Here is a 17,411-nt window from a genome sequence, read left to right on the forward strand (position 1 = left end):
AGGAGTCCTTTTAGTACAGTATATGTGCGTGGAAATGAATTCCAATATCTTATCATCCTATTTTAGGATTTTCTAACATTGTTGTTCTTGCCTATACTTTTACAAATTTTAGATTGGAGTCTAGTTAGATTAAAATTTAGATTAGATTTTTAGTAGTTTATCAAAACTCTTGTAGTTCACCACTTGCACATGTAAGACTAAATAGATTAAATCACATAGGGTAAATTACAAACTAAAGATCTAGTTATTCTCAATTGTATTTACCAATTACAAACTAAAGATCTAGTTATTTTCAATTGTATTTACCCTGTCGTAGTTTGTTTTCTTTAGCCAAAATTGATTTGCTGGCCCGTCGTTGCTTTGCGCCGTAGTACAGCAGCATGGTTCAGTGGACACCAACGTTTCATATGACCTGTCTGGCCACAGTAATAGCACAAGTCGTTGACAGGAATGGTGTTGGCTGCGCTGGCTTCATCCTCTCCCATGTTGCGTGCGTGGTTTAGTTGCCGTCTTCTTCTGTCCTTCCTTTCCTGGAGTACAGCATCAACCCTGGCTCGGGTTTGTACTTGTCCTCTCACTGGTCGGCTGTGGTATGGTCCTGGGTTGCCAGGCTGGTTACGCCAGGCTTCCCACGGCGGTGGGTGTTGTCTTGGTCTTGGGGTAGGCTTGCTGATGTGGTCTAGCTGGAAGCCGCTCAGTTGATTGGTCATTTCTTTTCCTCTGTGTTTGGTCATTTGAAAGTCTGGTTCTGGCTGGTCTCTGTTGTGGTTGCGGTCGGCATAATAGTTGTTGTTTGGTAGGGACACTTGGAGTTGTGTGTCCCTTCCTTGGTCGTTGTAGTAGCTATCATCTTCATCGTTGACAGGAATGGTTGTTTCGGCGTAGTTGGCTTGGTCCGGGTGGTTGGTTGTGTTGGCGTGTAGTAGTAACGCCGCAGTTTGAAGTTCTTGTTCCAGGAGTGTCACACGTGATACTGCCTGGTCGATTAGCTTTTTCTGGTCCTCCAGTTGGAGTTGAAGAATCGCCTCCCTTTGCTGTGCGTCGCTCATTTCTTGTCGAAGTTTCTTTCGGCTCTGCCTTGCCCCCATCTTTAAAATCGTCGGGTTTTTTTTTTTTCCTCACTGCGTCCTTTGTTAATGACCCGTCTGGCCAACGCTGATCCAAATACCCTGCTCACATAGCGTCATTTGTTAAGGAAATTATGAGGTCCCATCATTGGCACTCAGCAGAGGCGAAGGCAACTTCACAAGGAGTCCGGCATATCGTCAATTCGTTCTTTATTCATCGTTCCCATCATCTCAGTACAGCAGAATGGTTTAACAGTCCAACAGCACTCTCCCACAGCTCCCCTCATCAATGACATACAACCCCCTTTTATTTCCCAACCACACACCCCCAAATTGACAGTCAGTGACAGGTGTTTTATTCAAATACAACAGGACATGGACAGATAATAACAGGTGGTGTTACAACATTTCCGTTCATGGTGTTGTTCATGGTGTTTGCTGACAGACAGGAACCCACTCTAAATGGGATAACAGAGATGCTATACAAAATGTTCATATAAGGATCTGCGCTAAAGATAAGGGTGACACACAAATAAGTATACCTTTGCTGACAGTATGGAGGAGTCAAGTCAGCTGTTAGATTGACAGGAAGACTGCTCTAAATGGGAGATAGTTGGAGGCAAGCAGGAAACAACTAATTTGAGAACACACCCAAGTAGGTAGAGGCAATAGTGACAGCTGTCAGGTGACAGCTGTCGGTCAGTCCGAATGCGTATTTGTGATAGTCCATCCTATTTGACTGAATGGAATACAATTATAGTTCTTATTGAATAGTAGAATTGGCATTCTAAAACTGCCACTACACTGTCCAATTACACAAGCGCAAACACACACGTATGCATGCACGTGCACAAACACGCTCCTAGTCTAAGAGACATAATGCTTGAGCATTCACATACGTTCGTATGTGTACAGTAAGTCTCCTCCACTCTCTCTATATCTCTCTCAATTTTCTTCCTTTGACTGTCTCTCTCTCTCTTTCTCTATAACTCACTCTATTCCATTCGCGGTCGCTGTATTATTTAGCAACGGTCTTTGCCCTCTTATCATCTGACACACTACTGAGTTATTTCAGTACTTCTCTTATTTTTGCCTTTAACTCCAAATGGACTTTCCTTGTCATGTTTCAACATAATCTCTCTCTCTGTCTCAATTTCTCTCACACACACACACACACACACACACACACACACACACACACACACACACACACACACACACACACACACACACACACACACACACACACACACACTGCAGACACCAGTGTGAAAATCTTCTATAGTGTTCAATCCTTGTGGCTTGGGGCAGGTTTGGAGAGGATATCTTCCCACCATAAAGTGGTACTTCCAAAGCCTCTCTTTGCTATTATAGATAGAAAGAACCCATTTAAACAGAGAAGTCGTAAATTTCTCTGCTACTCGTTCTCACCGCTGTGTGTAAAAGAGGCCTCATTCCATTGGCTGATTGCGGCGCAGTCCTTTTTTTTTGGCCCCGGGCCGACTTTATCATTTATTAGCAAGGACACCACATCCAATCAATACCTTAGAAACAGCGCTGGGGACTCAAGGGAGGCATCGCTGGTCTCTACTTAGAACGAACAGTGCTGTGTGTGTGTGTGTGTGTGTGTGTGTGTGTGTGTGTGTGTGTGTGTGTGTGTGTGTGTGTGTGTGTGTGTGTGTGTGTGTGTGTGTGTGTGTGTGTGTGTGTGTGTGTGTGTGTGTGTGTGTGTGTGTGTGTGTGTGTGTGTTTTTTCCCCCATTCGTGCTAGAGAGCACCTGTACAGGCTGCCCTGTTCTGTGCTGGCTCATTCATCAAAGCTCTGCTTGGGATTAACTTTTACTGGACCCTTCAGAGAGAGAGGGGGGGGAGAGAGGTAGAGAGAGAGAGGGCTGATGGATACAAGGAAAGCAATGAAAATGTATAAATGCAGGCCTCTTGTACGTGTAATATGAAGGCTCAGACACAGGTCTGCTGACCCTTGGTCAGCGGTCACATTAGCATATGAAGTCCCTGTTAAATAAGGAAGGGCCAGGCACTAACACCGAAATGCAGAAGACCCCTCTTGCAAGTAATTAGAGTACCACTAATTAGTACCAACCATTAATTTAGCTTTGGGAAGAGTAGTTGTAAAATGTAATAGCGTAAATGTACTCAAGTCAAAATGTACCTTTTCTCATATAGGCATGTAAAGCCTTTATCAAAGAAATGTATTACCAATCTGTAAATATTAAACCTTAACTTTATGGTATAATGTAATTAACCATTATAGAAGAATGTATATACTATAATAATAATCCTTTTAAGGATGTAGAAGTACCAGAGTAAAATCACCTTGTTAAGAAAAACCCAAGGAAGAATTGACACACGCAAGAAAGGAGTCCAGACCAGCCGCATACGTTTTAAAATGATAATTCCGTTATATTGGGGGAGAGAGAATGTAGTCCAAAACAGCATCAGAGAGTTCTCCCACCGATGAATCATCAGTGGGGTGGTTATATAGTACAGAATTCAAAACAATCTTTTGACATCAGGTCAAAGTATTCTTTTCTGGCATCAGAGGTTTACAAAAGTGAATAATAGCGACATCTGAAGGATGGGAGATTTACAAATGGTGAGAGTATCACAGCTCTTATAGAGCACCGAAGTCTGACGTCACTTTCAGTAGAGGGCGCCAATACACAGGTTCATGTATTTTTTTATTTGCATTGAAATCCCCATAGGGCGATTTTAGGTCGCTTCATATAAGAACTGTGTTTGAAAAATAAACCGACCACCCCGGCCTTTCTGTCAGGGGAGTGGCTGTGCATCGTTAATGATGTCCATTCATATTTGATACAGTCAGTTTCTGGAGAAAATTGAATTAATGTGGCCGCAAAAGCCTTGAAACTACATATGAAGGCAATGTCGCTGCTAATATACGTCATGCCCAGCTGTCAACATATTGCGTTCCTGAGATTCCTCGTTGACGTAAGCTCAGCTGGCGGTGACTCGACTCGTACTAACCACGAAACATTAAATATCAATCAAATAAAAATAAAAATAAACGTAATTAACATTCAGTTTCTGTTGTGCGACGGGCAGATGCAGCCACCCGCCTACCCGGAAATGTAGTCTCTGGGTTTTTTTTACTCGTTTCTAACGCTTATTTTGTTACTCTTTGGGTATATTTGTACATTTCCACCTTCAGTCGATGCTTCATATCCATATGAGTGAAAAGGCCGGGGTGATCGGTTTATTTTTCAAACACAGTTCTTATATGAGGCGATCTAAAATCCCCCTATGGAGATTACAATGCAAAAAAAAATACACGAACCTGACGCCCTCTACTGACAGTGACGTCAGGACTTCGTGCTCTATTATGAGAAATGCAAAGATTACCGGACACTGAGTCCAAAAACATAGAGAGAAAGAGATAATGGAGGGCGCCAATGAAGGCCATCAAATAAAAACAGGAGGCAGAGAGTGCACGGGACAAGCGCTCAGAGTCATAGTGACGTGGAAGATATCATTTCTGGTTAATAATGGAACATAGCAATCATTCACAAACAACCAATGTACCAAATGTATCTATCAGTCCCATCTCCCAGTTTTCTGGTCGGCATCACTCATCAGCAGGGAGGAGGGGAGAGGTGGGAAGAGAGAGGATGAACGGTGCATGGGGGATGGGCTGTGTGTGCACTGCACAGAGGGGGGTAACCTGAGACATCTCAGAGAGGAAAAAGTGAGAAACTAGTGAGGAAACTAGTCAGCCTATCTGAAGGCCGGATAGTTGATCGATATCTCCAACTTCAGACCCACCAAGATGATCCAGGGCTCTCTCTCGTCCTCTCCCACTTTCTCACCCTCCCCCCCCCTCTTTCTCTCTGCCCCTCTCTCTTTCAATTCAATTCAATTTCAATTCAAATATGCTTTATTGGAATGACAAGCATTCTTATATTGCCAAAGCATTTTCTCACTCACACTCTCTCTCACAGTCTCTGTAGCTCTCTCTCTCTCCCTCTCCTGGTCTCCCCTCTCTCATCTCTGTGGCTAGTGGAGGGAACTGTGGGATCCGGCCATTGCTTTGGGTCATCAGTATTCCAACTGGCTGTCTACTCCACGACGTGGGCAGCAGAATGAAATTATTCCTGTGAAATCAATATGTGTATGCTGCCTGAGGAGCAGCATGCAAACCATATGTGACCACAGTGTATGTCTGTTGACTACTGACAAGTTGCTGTTGCTTTGTCTTCACATAATAAGTATGCGTATGTGTGCGTGTGCAGTGCACTGTGTGTGTGCGCGCGTGTGTATGTACGTGTTTGTGTGTGTTGTGGTTCATTTGAAGATCGTGGTTAAGATCCCACTGATCCATGGAGTATTCAGGCATTCTGAGTGAGTAAAATGGTCAGTTCGTTTTTTACCAGCTGCTGTGTAAGCACAGCTGGTCAATGTTCTCTCTGCGGTACTTTCACGCCCACTTGCTGTAGTTGAGATTAGAGACCGACCGATAATCGGTACACCGATATATCGGTGGCCGATATGACCATATATGGGCATATCGGATCGTATCGGTGAAAATGTCTCCGATTGGCCGCCGATATAAAAAATACATGCTGCCTCTGGTTTAAACATAGTGTAATGATTTATTTTCTCCAGCAGAGTGCACCGAGGTGTCTCGTGTGTGCGCACGTGTGTGCGTGTATGTGTGTGTGTGTGTGTAGAAGAGAGAGAGCACTGCACTCTACTCCGTGCTGCCAGAAAACAGCCACAACGTTAAAAGTACTTCGTTTGTTGTACTTACTAGAAAAGAAGGAGGAGCAGCCACGCATATCCATGATAAGTTCTGGGATAGAAAATTGCGCTAAATACTGTTATTCATGACGGTAGCAGCTGCAGCCTCTGCTAGCTGCTGTGCTAAGCTAACTAGGCTATTGCAAAGCATCCAAAATGCTAACCAAAACAAACTGTTGACCAGGGTTGCCACATTTCTTGAATGTGAGAGAAACAAGCAACCAGGTCTATAAAAATGTTAATAGGCCAGATCAAAGTCAGAAATTCAGAAAAAGTCAGAAAATTTGTCTAAAGTAAGCAACTATACGGCTGACTGTCAAACTTCGTTGTCCAATGTTGTTTTAGAGCAGTGGAACTCAAACATTTTCATGTCAAGGACTTACTAATAGCATACAAATGGAACCAAATAGACCCTGATTTTCAGAGTTAAATTAACACTGATGAGAATGGTATCAAATGGGGGTCTGTGGCCTAATGCATACTATAGGCTACTAGTGTGTAAACTGTGTTGTATATGCTATAGGCCCCTCTTATTTAGCTGCTACAGTATTTATTTACTCTTTGAGTGAGAAGTAAAACAAATATTATAAGCCTTGAAAAGTCATTGGTTTAAGAAAGCAGGGCTGTCTGTACTACTGTCACTTTGTACCTTTGCATAATCATATCGGTGCAAAATCTTTGCACAATCCTCACAGAAAAGACGTGTTTTTATTCCAGTTTAAAAAAATCACTATCGGTTGCATATCGGTTATCGGTGATCGTTACCCTCTATCGTATCGGTTATCGTATCGGTCACAAAATTCCATATCGGTCAGTCTCTAGTTGAGATCTATGTTTCTCATTGGCTGTACTGACAACCTATTGTCCTGATTGGCTGCCACGTCTCTAGGCAACCACACACTTTTTCCTCTAGCTGACCTCTCAGCCATGGGATATAAGGCAGCAGCTGGTAATTAATTGATGTCATCAATTCTTGTTTACTTCTGTTGTCGGTCCATTCAAGCAATGAAGGCACATGTAGTCGCACGCACATGCACACACATACACGCCTGCGCCTCTGTCTTACGTATGCGTCGCTTCAAATTTTGTGACGCCAGTGTTCTCGCTGTTTTCTAATTTCTACCTGGGAGGGGAGGAGGGGGGCGGGCACTCAGATTGGTGAACCAATAGGATCCACCGCCTGTTTTCGACCAGCACCCACCTCTAGACCAGAAATCACACAGGCTGGGGCAGGCTAGTGTCACTGATGCCCATTCCTTATGTTTAATTTCCCTGCTCATTAGATGCTGATAAGCTTTCATCTCTTACTCCCAACAGTACAGTAAATACAACATAGTATGTCCATGTAGAACCTCTATGGGAGTACAGCCGAGCGGTGACAGCTGATCAATAGAGATCTAATGATGGAGATATCACACTCTGGGGAAAGCTGGAGGATCCGAGAGAGAGAGAGAGAGAGAATATATTTGTGTCTACACCCACTACCTGCTGTTCTACACAGGATCCCCTGCAGCTTGAATTAGATGAAAGCAGTCACTCACTGTTTCCCATGATCCTCAAAGGATTTTACTGTACTCTAACTCATACCCTGCAGCTTACTGTACTGTACTCTGCTGTACTGTACTGACGGACGTAATATCCGCCTGCTTTGTGAGCAACACAGATGATTATGGTCACCTCTTCAAACCTGTGCCGTAAAGGGAATCGCATTTGGCGAGCAAAATGTTTGACTCAAGTGAAATCTGGCATCAGTCTCTCTTCCTTCAGCATGTCTGCCTTTTTAAAGCCTGATTTATACTTTGCCGTGTGCCTAAAATAGCCGATCTCACATAATAGGAGTTTTAAACGACGGTTTCAACTGGGAGCCAGAGCAAGCTGCCGTTCCCCATGTCCCTCACCTATCAACTCAATCACCTCATTTGGCACCACTCCAATCAGATCAATAAGAGCTCATTGACCATGTCCCTTTAAAATAACTCCATTCCCTTCTCTTTCCCAGTCTCACTCATGCCGTCTGTTCAGGTCAACATCCCCAACACAGGCCAAACGGAAGGCACCACCCGGGTTGGCCGTATCTGCAGGGGGGGTCTCCCTGCCATCCATCAGCCAGGATCTGATTTGATTCTCCTCCTGTGACGGAGCCCGCTCCAAAGTGATATTACTCTGCCATGTCAAATATCATCTCCAGTCATACCCAATACATATGATTGCATTCATGTCAAATAACATTTATATTCACAATGATTGCATTCATCACATGTTGCAAAGTCTCTGAGGCTGAACGCATCTCGGATGTGATCTCCTATTTTTGGCACGCGACACCGTCATGCAACAGAGCATAAATCACCAGACAGTCCTGGAGACGGGGGGTGGGGGGTGTTTCCATGGAGGCTCCCTCTCTCCATCCGCGTCCAATGACTGCTCTCACAGGAGTGATCAATGGGGTAGGTAGGGGGGGGGGGGGGGGGGGGGGAATAAACGGCAGCGATCTCGAGTAGAGCTGGCGTCGAAAGTCCATTTGGCAGAGGGAACAAACACAGCACCTCATTAGAAGAGAGAATCCCTCCGCTGCGCCGTGGTCTGCTGCCATGGTATAGCGTAGTCGTGCCTCAGTACACCGCAGCACTGATGAGATCTGCGGAGCCGGGGACTTGCAGAGGCACCTAATTGGTGCAAACGGTAATGTGGTGCTTCTGCATTCCTGCCGCTCTGACAATAATCCACCGGCTGTGCATATTGCTGTATTGTGTGCTGGCTGCTGCTGTGCAAGGGCTTTTGAATTATGGTACACAAAAGTGGCATATTGATTTGTTCATTACGAAAACCACGTCGGGATGGCTCATAGAGGTTGAGTAATGGCTCTGACATACCGTTGAAGCGGCTTTTGCTATATTGACTCACGCAGGCTAGTTTTCACTCTTGTCTCACTCTGTCTCTGTGTCTCACAATCACACACTCACCTCTCTCTCTCTCTCTCTCTCTCTCTCTCTCTCTCTCTCTCTCTCTCTCTCTCCTCTCTCTCTCTCTCTCTGTCATACACACTGGCACAGATACAGTATACACCTGCACTCTAACACACATGACAATGCACAGTTGAGTGGCTATCAGAAATACCATCAGCTTCTTTTCTCACCATTCCATGTATTCCCCTCCAACTTGCTCTCCACTAAATTGTGCTCTCACACAACTTCCCTTGTTCTCTTTTCCAGGGCACTTCTCAGTTCTCACCTCTTCCTCTCTGCTTAGGTTTCCCTTCCATTGGCTGGTGATAATGTTTCCCCCCCCCCTCTCTCTCCAGGTACCACCAGGCAGCCCAAGGAGGGGGAGGTGCCGGGGGTGGACTACAACTTTGTGAGCGTGGAACGCTTTATGGAACTGGAGCAAAGTGGTGCCCTGTTAGAGAGTGGAACCTATGAAGGTAAGCTCTAGAGGAGGGAGGGGGAGGGGGGCGGGGTGTCCTCTCTGGAGGACACTGCAAGCTCAGGCTCAACACTTCAACACCTGCTAGACAAGTCCATGTGCTCTGGGAGATGAAATAGGAAACGGGAACACCAGCTTGAAGAGAGCTTTTTTCTTTCTTCCTTTTTTTTCTCCTACTCTCACCGTTTCTAAGTTTAAACTTGGAAAGGATAAATGTACCTGAAAGGCTGAATTGTGTCAGGGACAGGGTCTGGTCTGGTCTGTAAGGCGATGCCAATCACGCACGCACGCATGCACGCACGCACGCATGCACGCACGCACGCACCCGCGCACCCGCGCACGCACACACACACACACACACACGCAACTTCCAATCAGCAAAGTAAAAATCACATGTGTATACAGTAGAATGCAGAGAGACAGTGTATACAAGACAAGTGCCTCAGGAAACTATGGTCACAGGTAATTAGTTAAACTAAGGACGTATCAGTCTAAACTCTAAACAATAGACGATAAAAAATAATAGTATCCTGGAGACGTTGGCACTTTATCACCGTGGTAAACAATGCCTCTTCAAGACTGTGGTCGATTGTACATCCACTTCTAGAATGGTCACGTCCTCAACATCATCAACAACAACAACATCTGGTGCATTAGCTAGAACATCTGAAAAGCCATTATATGCACTCTTGCACAGTTTTAACATTGTCATTTTATGCTGCACATTTGTGCTGGTAGATTTGAACAGATGATTAAAAATATGAACTTATGCCCTTAACCGACAAATCAATAATTCTTTCATGCCTAGCTTTGTATATTCCCTTATAAACTATACACGGGAGCCTTTCAGAATATAAGGCCTCAACATACTTCATGTGGGTTTTCACTTGCGTGGGGGGTGAGGAGCGCGCATACTTCTTTTTTTACGCCTCCATGCATAGTTTGAAACGCTTCTCATGTTAACAATTTTTAACTCCGTCTTTTCAAACCCACACATTGTCTACCCAAGACGGAGATGTTCCGTCTTTTAAGCTTTATATTTGTTTGATATCGGCGAGCGACACACTACAGTCTGTGAGCCTCTATTGCACAACTTTCAAAACCGGAAGTCGTTGGTCGGTCGGCAAAATGATCCCCCTCCATTTTAATGGACGGGAGCCAAAATCTTCTCCCGCTGATTTCTCTGAATCTAAATCACATATTACGATTCTAATCAAAACACGCGTTTTTGACGGCCCATCGCGGTCCCGTCTCTAGTCAAGGTAAAATAATTCATGCCTCGTCCCGTGATGGATTTGGTTAGCCGTTATGCTACATCCGGTCCACCGAATGGTGACTGTGTTACCTTGAAAAGGGCTCTGAAGCAACAAATGGCATGGGCACAGCAATTTACTGGTTCCAACTGACGCTGGGCAGTGTTAATGAGAAATAGTTTACGCCTATACAGTATACACCTATTCATCCACTAGCAGTTGCAAGAGTAGCTCCCCCACATATATGTATGCTATGCAACCAGCAGTGTGGAAGGTGCTCCCAAATACTTAATTATATCATACCACTGAGTGCGTAAAAGTAAGTCAAATCAATTATATGGTGTCACCCCAATGGAGCAGGTCTGACTGACAAATCCCAACACTTATTTTCCACATTATAACATTTGATAGAGAGGTAATACAAACCTGAGTGGTACACCACATTAAAATAGACATTTATTTTACAGATACTAGAGATAATAGATAATAGAGAATAATAACAATCACTTGAGATTTGGCTTAGTATGGCCGAGTTAAAATACAGTGTCCAAAGAGCTTCCCATGGTGGCTCTCTACTGCCCAAAAGGTCACCATGGGTACTGTACATACTGTACTGTACACGTTTACTGTGCGTCGGGTTGGCCACAGTCTGCAAGCGAACAGAGAGAACATTTGATGGACAAAGCGTGAGAAATCTCTCCCCTCCCCTCCTAATTTCGCCCTCACGGATCTTCTGTAAGAGTACGTATGTATGTCACTTTATGTGACATAGTTTCAGTAAGTGGATTATGCTCAGACAATGAGGAGAATGTGTGTTAGGATACCACAGTCTAGCTGGAAGGACCTGTAATATGGCTTTAACTGTAAAAATGACTATATCCTCATCAACTGCATCATTTTTTATGCTTAATAACGAGTGCCCGTGCGTGCGTTCTCGAGTTGCATGCGTGCCCATGTGGATCTGCTCATGTTCTGTATGAATCACTAGCCCTGACTGAGATCAAACAATTGGTTATAATGTACTTGGGAACTGCGACAGTGTACAAGTCAGGTTGAATCCAGGCCATACTCCGTTTCTTACACAGAGGTCAGGCCAATGTGACGAGTCCACAAGGGGTGCAGGCGTTTATCCGACATACCAAAAGTCTGACATGCGCAAATCACCCATTTCTCCCGCCATGCGTTGCGTCCGCGACATGCGTTGCGTCCGCGCCATGCGTTGCGTACGCGACATGCGTTGCATCCGCGACATGCGTTGCGTCCGCGACATGTGTTGCGTCCGCGACATGTGTTGCGTCCGCGACATGCGTTACGTCCGCGACATGCGTTGCGTCCGCGACATGCGTTGCGTCCGCGACATGCGCTGCGTCTGCGTGCGGTTAGGGTTAGGCTAGTGTTTGGGTGGGTGTCGGACTAATGACTGTCAGACTCTTGGTATGTCGGAAAACAAATGCCTGCAACCGTCCCCATTCCCCAAACCCGGTTGTGTGAGTGGGTATCCTATGTTTGAGCTTTCTTCTGAACACCAGGCTTCTGAACACCAGGCTTCTGAACCCCAGGCTCACCCTTTGCCAGGGGAAATTCTTCAGGTTTGGCACAAGGAACACATAGTTAGACATAGCTAGAACAAGCGTTCCAAGCATTTCACACATCATCTACAAATGTAATGTTGCCAGTTACAACGGTTGTGTGTGCATTTAGATAATGAGAATAAAAAGTAATTTGGTGTGGATGTGACAATACTGCAAACCAACTTCTGCGTGCTGTGTCTGAAGCTTGCATGCTTCGGGCATTCGCACGACGCACGCGCGTGCACACACACACACACACACACACACACACACACACACACACACACACACACACACACACACACACACACACACACACACACACACACACGCCCACACACATGCCCACACACATGCCCAAAGCAGATGGGTACAAGCAGATGTTTTGCACACAGGCACACACACTTTACTGCAACTTCTGTGCGTGTGTGTGCACGTGCGTGCGTGTGTGCGTGAATGGTCTGCATTTATATCGTGGCTTTTTCCGTCTCTGTGTGTGTGGTTTGTAGTAGAGTAAATATCCCACTTTTGTTTCTTTTTCATGATTATTATTATTTCAAAATAATTTAATCATTTTCCACAAATTAAATTTTTAAGAAGAAGTGAAATTAGACGATCCTTAAGCTCACAACGCTTTGCAGAGCAACGTGTTTTGAGCTTGTAGATCTGCTATTTTTGTTAGTTTGGGTCCCAGGGAGACATCAAATGTCTCTCTTGGATCTCGAGCTATACGTTTGAGGACCACTGTTCTAGCTAATCTATAGCTAAAATGGGGGAGCCTTCACATGATTATACGGATAGGTTAGAAAATAAGAAAATAATTACTGTATGCGACAGCTTGGCTGACAACACTGAAGAGCTCAAGAACCTGATGTTGGATAGGAAATTGTGGAGGGCAGCGATCCAGGAATCCCGAGTTGGTGTTGGCTAGACCTCACTCTCGCAGCAACTAACTAACTGTACTGTACTGTGTGTTGTACTGTATTGTAGTGTACTGTGCTCTGTACTGTACTTTGATTATTTTTGGAAATGACAGAGTTACCGTGTGGGGGTCCCCGGAACATCCAGAACCCTAGGAACGCACCCAGGGGGCCGGCCCGGTTCCGGCACGCATGTGCGTGCGTGCTCCTGATACAAACAGCCATATATTGAGATAACTCATAGATGAAGTTTCACAATATCCACTGTACTTAACTGTACCATGGATGTATACAATGCGCAATCCCGTTTTTCCTAGGATGGCAGGGGAAGAGGTACAGATCTTCGCTTACCTTCCATGCATTTGCTTCACAACTTCCTTTTTTGTGCACATTTTAGAACAGCTAGATGGTACCACTGTAAACCGTGCAGCCTCTTGGGGCTTGTTGCTTTAATTTCCAAATCAATGACATTAGAAACAACTAACACGAAGGCAATCAAGGCATACAGTTGGGTGCCACCGATATTGTCCCTTATCATTTGACCCATTTAGGCCTGACCTCAACATTTAAAAAAAATCCTTCTAAATCCTCCAGTTTTCTGAAATAAATATTTTCACGATTTTTCAAAAATAGCAGACCTACAAGCTCGTAGCGCGCCACTCGGTGGCGCGCTATGAGCTTGTAGATCTGCTATTTTTCAATAGCTAAATTATAACATAATGTTTAAAACACCAAAAGGGGTTCCCGCCCAAAATGGGTTAACTGTCCTTTTGCGCAGATCACGCAAACCTCAGCAAAAAGAAAAGGACAATATCGATGGCCTCCAACTGTACAAGGTCAAAACTATAACAATAATAATAATTGAGTACAGACACACAAAAACAACAATGTTTAATTTTAATAGTCCTGTTTGTATGCAATATGAACTACAAGATGCAATAAATGTGTTGAGGAAAGATGAGAATCAGGGCGAATGATTATTAGTCAGGTGTTTGTGGACTGTAGAGCAGCTGACAAGTAAAGTGGGATCAGGTGTGTAGGTGGAGATCAAGCTAATAATAATTTAGTGCCCTTTATTTGTTGCACATACCGTCCTCTGCATTATCCATCCTAACTATTAGAAGTGGGCGCTATTAATACAGCACCCAGGGGAGCAGTTAGGAGTTACATTTCTTGCTCAGGGACACTTCAACGTTGCAAGGGTAAGCTGGCGGTTGTCTGACTACCACACTCTGTGAACTCAGTCTGGTGCCCTCGAGTAGAGGGAGCTGGGGTTGTCTATGGTGTCCTACGTAGGTGCACAAAGTCAGCATTACAGTCTAACAGACGGACAAACAAACTAACTGCGAAACAGATGGAGACTGATCCATTGCCCATAGACAATTCACATTTAGGATTTGGCGACGGCCACCAGAGCCGACTCAGCGCTGTTCGAGTTGTGTACAGAATAGTAAATATTAGTCCCCCTACTTTCCATGCCCCCGACATGTCTACACCGTCCTGTGTGCGCTCCAAGTGAACACAGCCGAGCGCCATCGCTGAAAACAACGTCAGTATAGACAATATGGCAATATTGGGCATAATCCAACGTCTTGATAACGGTTGATAATGTGTATTTAATGCAGTGACATATGAATCCTCGAGATATCCTCGAGATAAAACACCTTGATATCCTCTGCCCCATGCTGTGTGTGTGCGTGTGTGCGTGTGCGTGTGCATGTGTGCGTGCGTGCATGCGTGTGCGTGCGTGCGTGCGCAAATAAAATGGCTGCGATAAAGGTGATAAAGTGAACAATACAGTATAATAAGTGAATACTGTGGACGCACTGTGGACGCACGTCTGTCTGTGTGTGCGTGCCGTGCATGCACAGTCTGCACACACAAATGTAAGTGTACTCATGTGTAGTAGTAGGTGTGTGTTTTTAGGAGCAGGTGTGTTTGTGTGATGTGATTCCGGGCCTGTGTGTAAGGCACGCTGCTGTCATTATGTGCTGCGAGTATTGTTTGAAGGCAACTAGAGTGTATTCACTGGGACACGGCGACAAGGATGGAGATTCTCCTAGCAATTATCTCTCTCCTGCTGGGATGAAAGCAAACCGCTGTCCTTGGACTGAGACTCTCTGCTCCTCCTCCTCCTTGTGTCCTCCATCTTCCTCTTCTCTCCTGTCTGCTTAGCCGTCACGCGCCTCCCTCTGCCCCTGTCCTTTCTCCCTCCTCTCCTCTTTGTAGAGTCTCTCCCTTGGAGAGGGGGGATTATAAAAAATAAGACGCCTCTGTGTCTCATGCAGTATTTAATCGCAAAATATATTTCCCCCGACAGTGAAGATCTCATTTAAATTCCAAATAAAATCGTGGCTTTAGTGTGCTTTTGTAAAAGCAAATATCACAGTGAAGGAAATGTGTAGCACGCTGTACATTAATAGCCCCCTGAAATGTGATTTTCTTTTCATACTTTTCTCATAACTTCTCCCACTCATTATGGCCAGCTTGCAAAAGCTCCCTAATTGCCAAATATATTAACCGATTTAGGCCTGACGTCGAAATAAAAGAACATATATTCAAAGATTTGTGCCGCATTTTTTACGATTTAAAAAAAATAGCAGACCTACAAGCTCGTAGCGCGCCACTCGGTGGAGCGCTATGAGCTTGTAGATCTGCTATTTTTTTTAGATATTTTTTGGCTTTCGCCTTTTTTCTTTTTATTGATAGAGCGATAGATGAAAGTAGGCTGACAGGAAATGGGGAGAGAGATGGGGGGTGACACGCAGTAAAGGCCGTCGGGATTGGGAGTTGAACCCGCGGCACACTGCCAGACTGGATTACCAGCCAAGGTGCCCAGACAGCTACGCCAGCCGCCTGGGCTTCTCCCTCAGATTTTTATACAGAGAGACGACATCAGGGTTGCCGGGTTATTGTGTAGACAATACTGTACATTGCGATTGTACAGTCCATATATGGGCATACAGTATGTGTGCCTGCCTGCCCCAATTTGAACTTTATATAGTACATACAATATATAATTGAATGCAGCAGTGTTACTGTTAGAGACAATTCATGTTCTATACTATACTAATGTCATCTATTATACATTTGAAAACGTGTGCCCAAGTGCCCAAACCAGGAAAATAAAGTCACCAGCTACTACGTCACTGACACGCTGCAACACGCTGCAACACACACTGCAACAACACACTAACACGACACAGCCTTACCCTCCGCGTCGATCCACGGCTATCTCCTCATGTCGCGCCGCACGGCCACACTCAACAACACCCGCGTAAAAACTGTCATTGCACTGCCACTAGAGCCGCCTCCCGTCCACACTCACAAACAACATCAATATCAATAATAAACACAAACACGCCACAAGCACCGACACCCCCGCCTAATTTGTTGCCAGGTCTATGAAAACAACCCCAGAAAAAATGCCATTCAACACGCTACTTACAACTCGCTTACAATTCGCGGACCTGGCAACACTGCATCCTGTTTTCCCATTGGCTACGGTTGCTACAACACGCATTTGCACTGCATCTTGGGAGCAACACAGCTTAATGTAGGGGTCACCGATTGCTGTGCTACATCCCCCTCATGTTCTCACCACCCCGTTCGGCTACACCACACACACTCACCTACACAATTCTCCACATGCAACACAGGGCCCTTATTGGCTAGCCCCCTCACATGGCGATCCCCACGCAGCCAAACATTGGCCAGCCAGCCACACACACACACCCACACACACAACGGCCACGTTCGGAATTATCGCACTGAGCGCACTGTGCAAATGCAATGCAAACTAATAGGCGAGTGTGCTTCGGTGCGCTATTTCCCTACTCGCCCATCTCATCGACACAACGCGCGCAGTCGGATGCCAAGGCCTTCCGCGCATTATTCCTTTCCCAGTCTCACCACACCACGGACTCATTGTAACCTCGCATCAGTGTCACTGCAGACACGTAATCACACTGTGGAGGATTTGTGACTGAGTGACTGTGTGTGTGTGTGTGTGTGTGTGTGTGTGTGTGGTTTGATTTCAGCATGTTTTACACTGCACAGTTGCGCAGTGCACACCATGGGACAAATCGGCTTTTCACCCCCTGCCACTGTGCCCACAAACGCATGTACAAGAGGAAAACAATCTAAACATTATATACTAACGTCAGCATCGGGCAGATTAACACACACAAGCGTTATTAGTTGAGCTTTCCTATTGAAGTGCCTCTGAATTGTAACTGTGCGTTTATGTCAGTCAGCGATGCGATCCGTTGTTATTCAGCCACGCACGGACTGGAGAGAGGCGACGTGTTTCTCTCCCTTCGGCTCATGTAGCCCTCATTGTAACTACAAATATTGTTCCCGAAGAAACAATGTGGGGTCACTGCAATCCAAAACATTGTAGGC

General features: G+C 45.2%; 1 protein-coding gene across 4 annotated transcripts in view; it reads left to right on the top strand.

Moving 5' to 3' along the window:
* Nucleotides 1–17,411, top strand: part of magi2b (membrane associated guanylate kinase, WW and PDZ domain containing 2b) — a 119,491-nt gene that overhangs the window by 40,318 nt on the left and 61,762 nt on the right. For all 4 annotated transcript variants that reach the window (XM_079501004.1, XM_079501006.1, XM_079501005.1 and 1 more), the window contains exon 3: nt 9,142–9,261. In XM_079501004.1, the coding sequence (XP_079357130.1) occupies nt 9,142–9,261 (120 nt within the window). The remainder of the gene's footprint in view (nt 1–9,141; nt 9,262–17,411) is intronic.

Source organism: Electrona antarctica, assembly GCF_951216825.1.
Source record: "Electrona antarctica genome assembly, chromosome: 5".
Classification (NCBI taxonomy): Eukaryota; Metazoa; Chordata; class Actinopteri; order Myctophiformes; family Myctophidae; genus Electrona; species Electrona antarctica.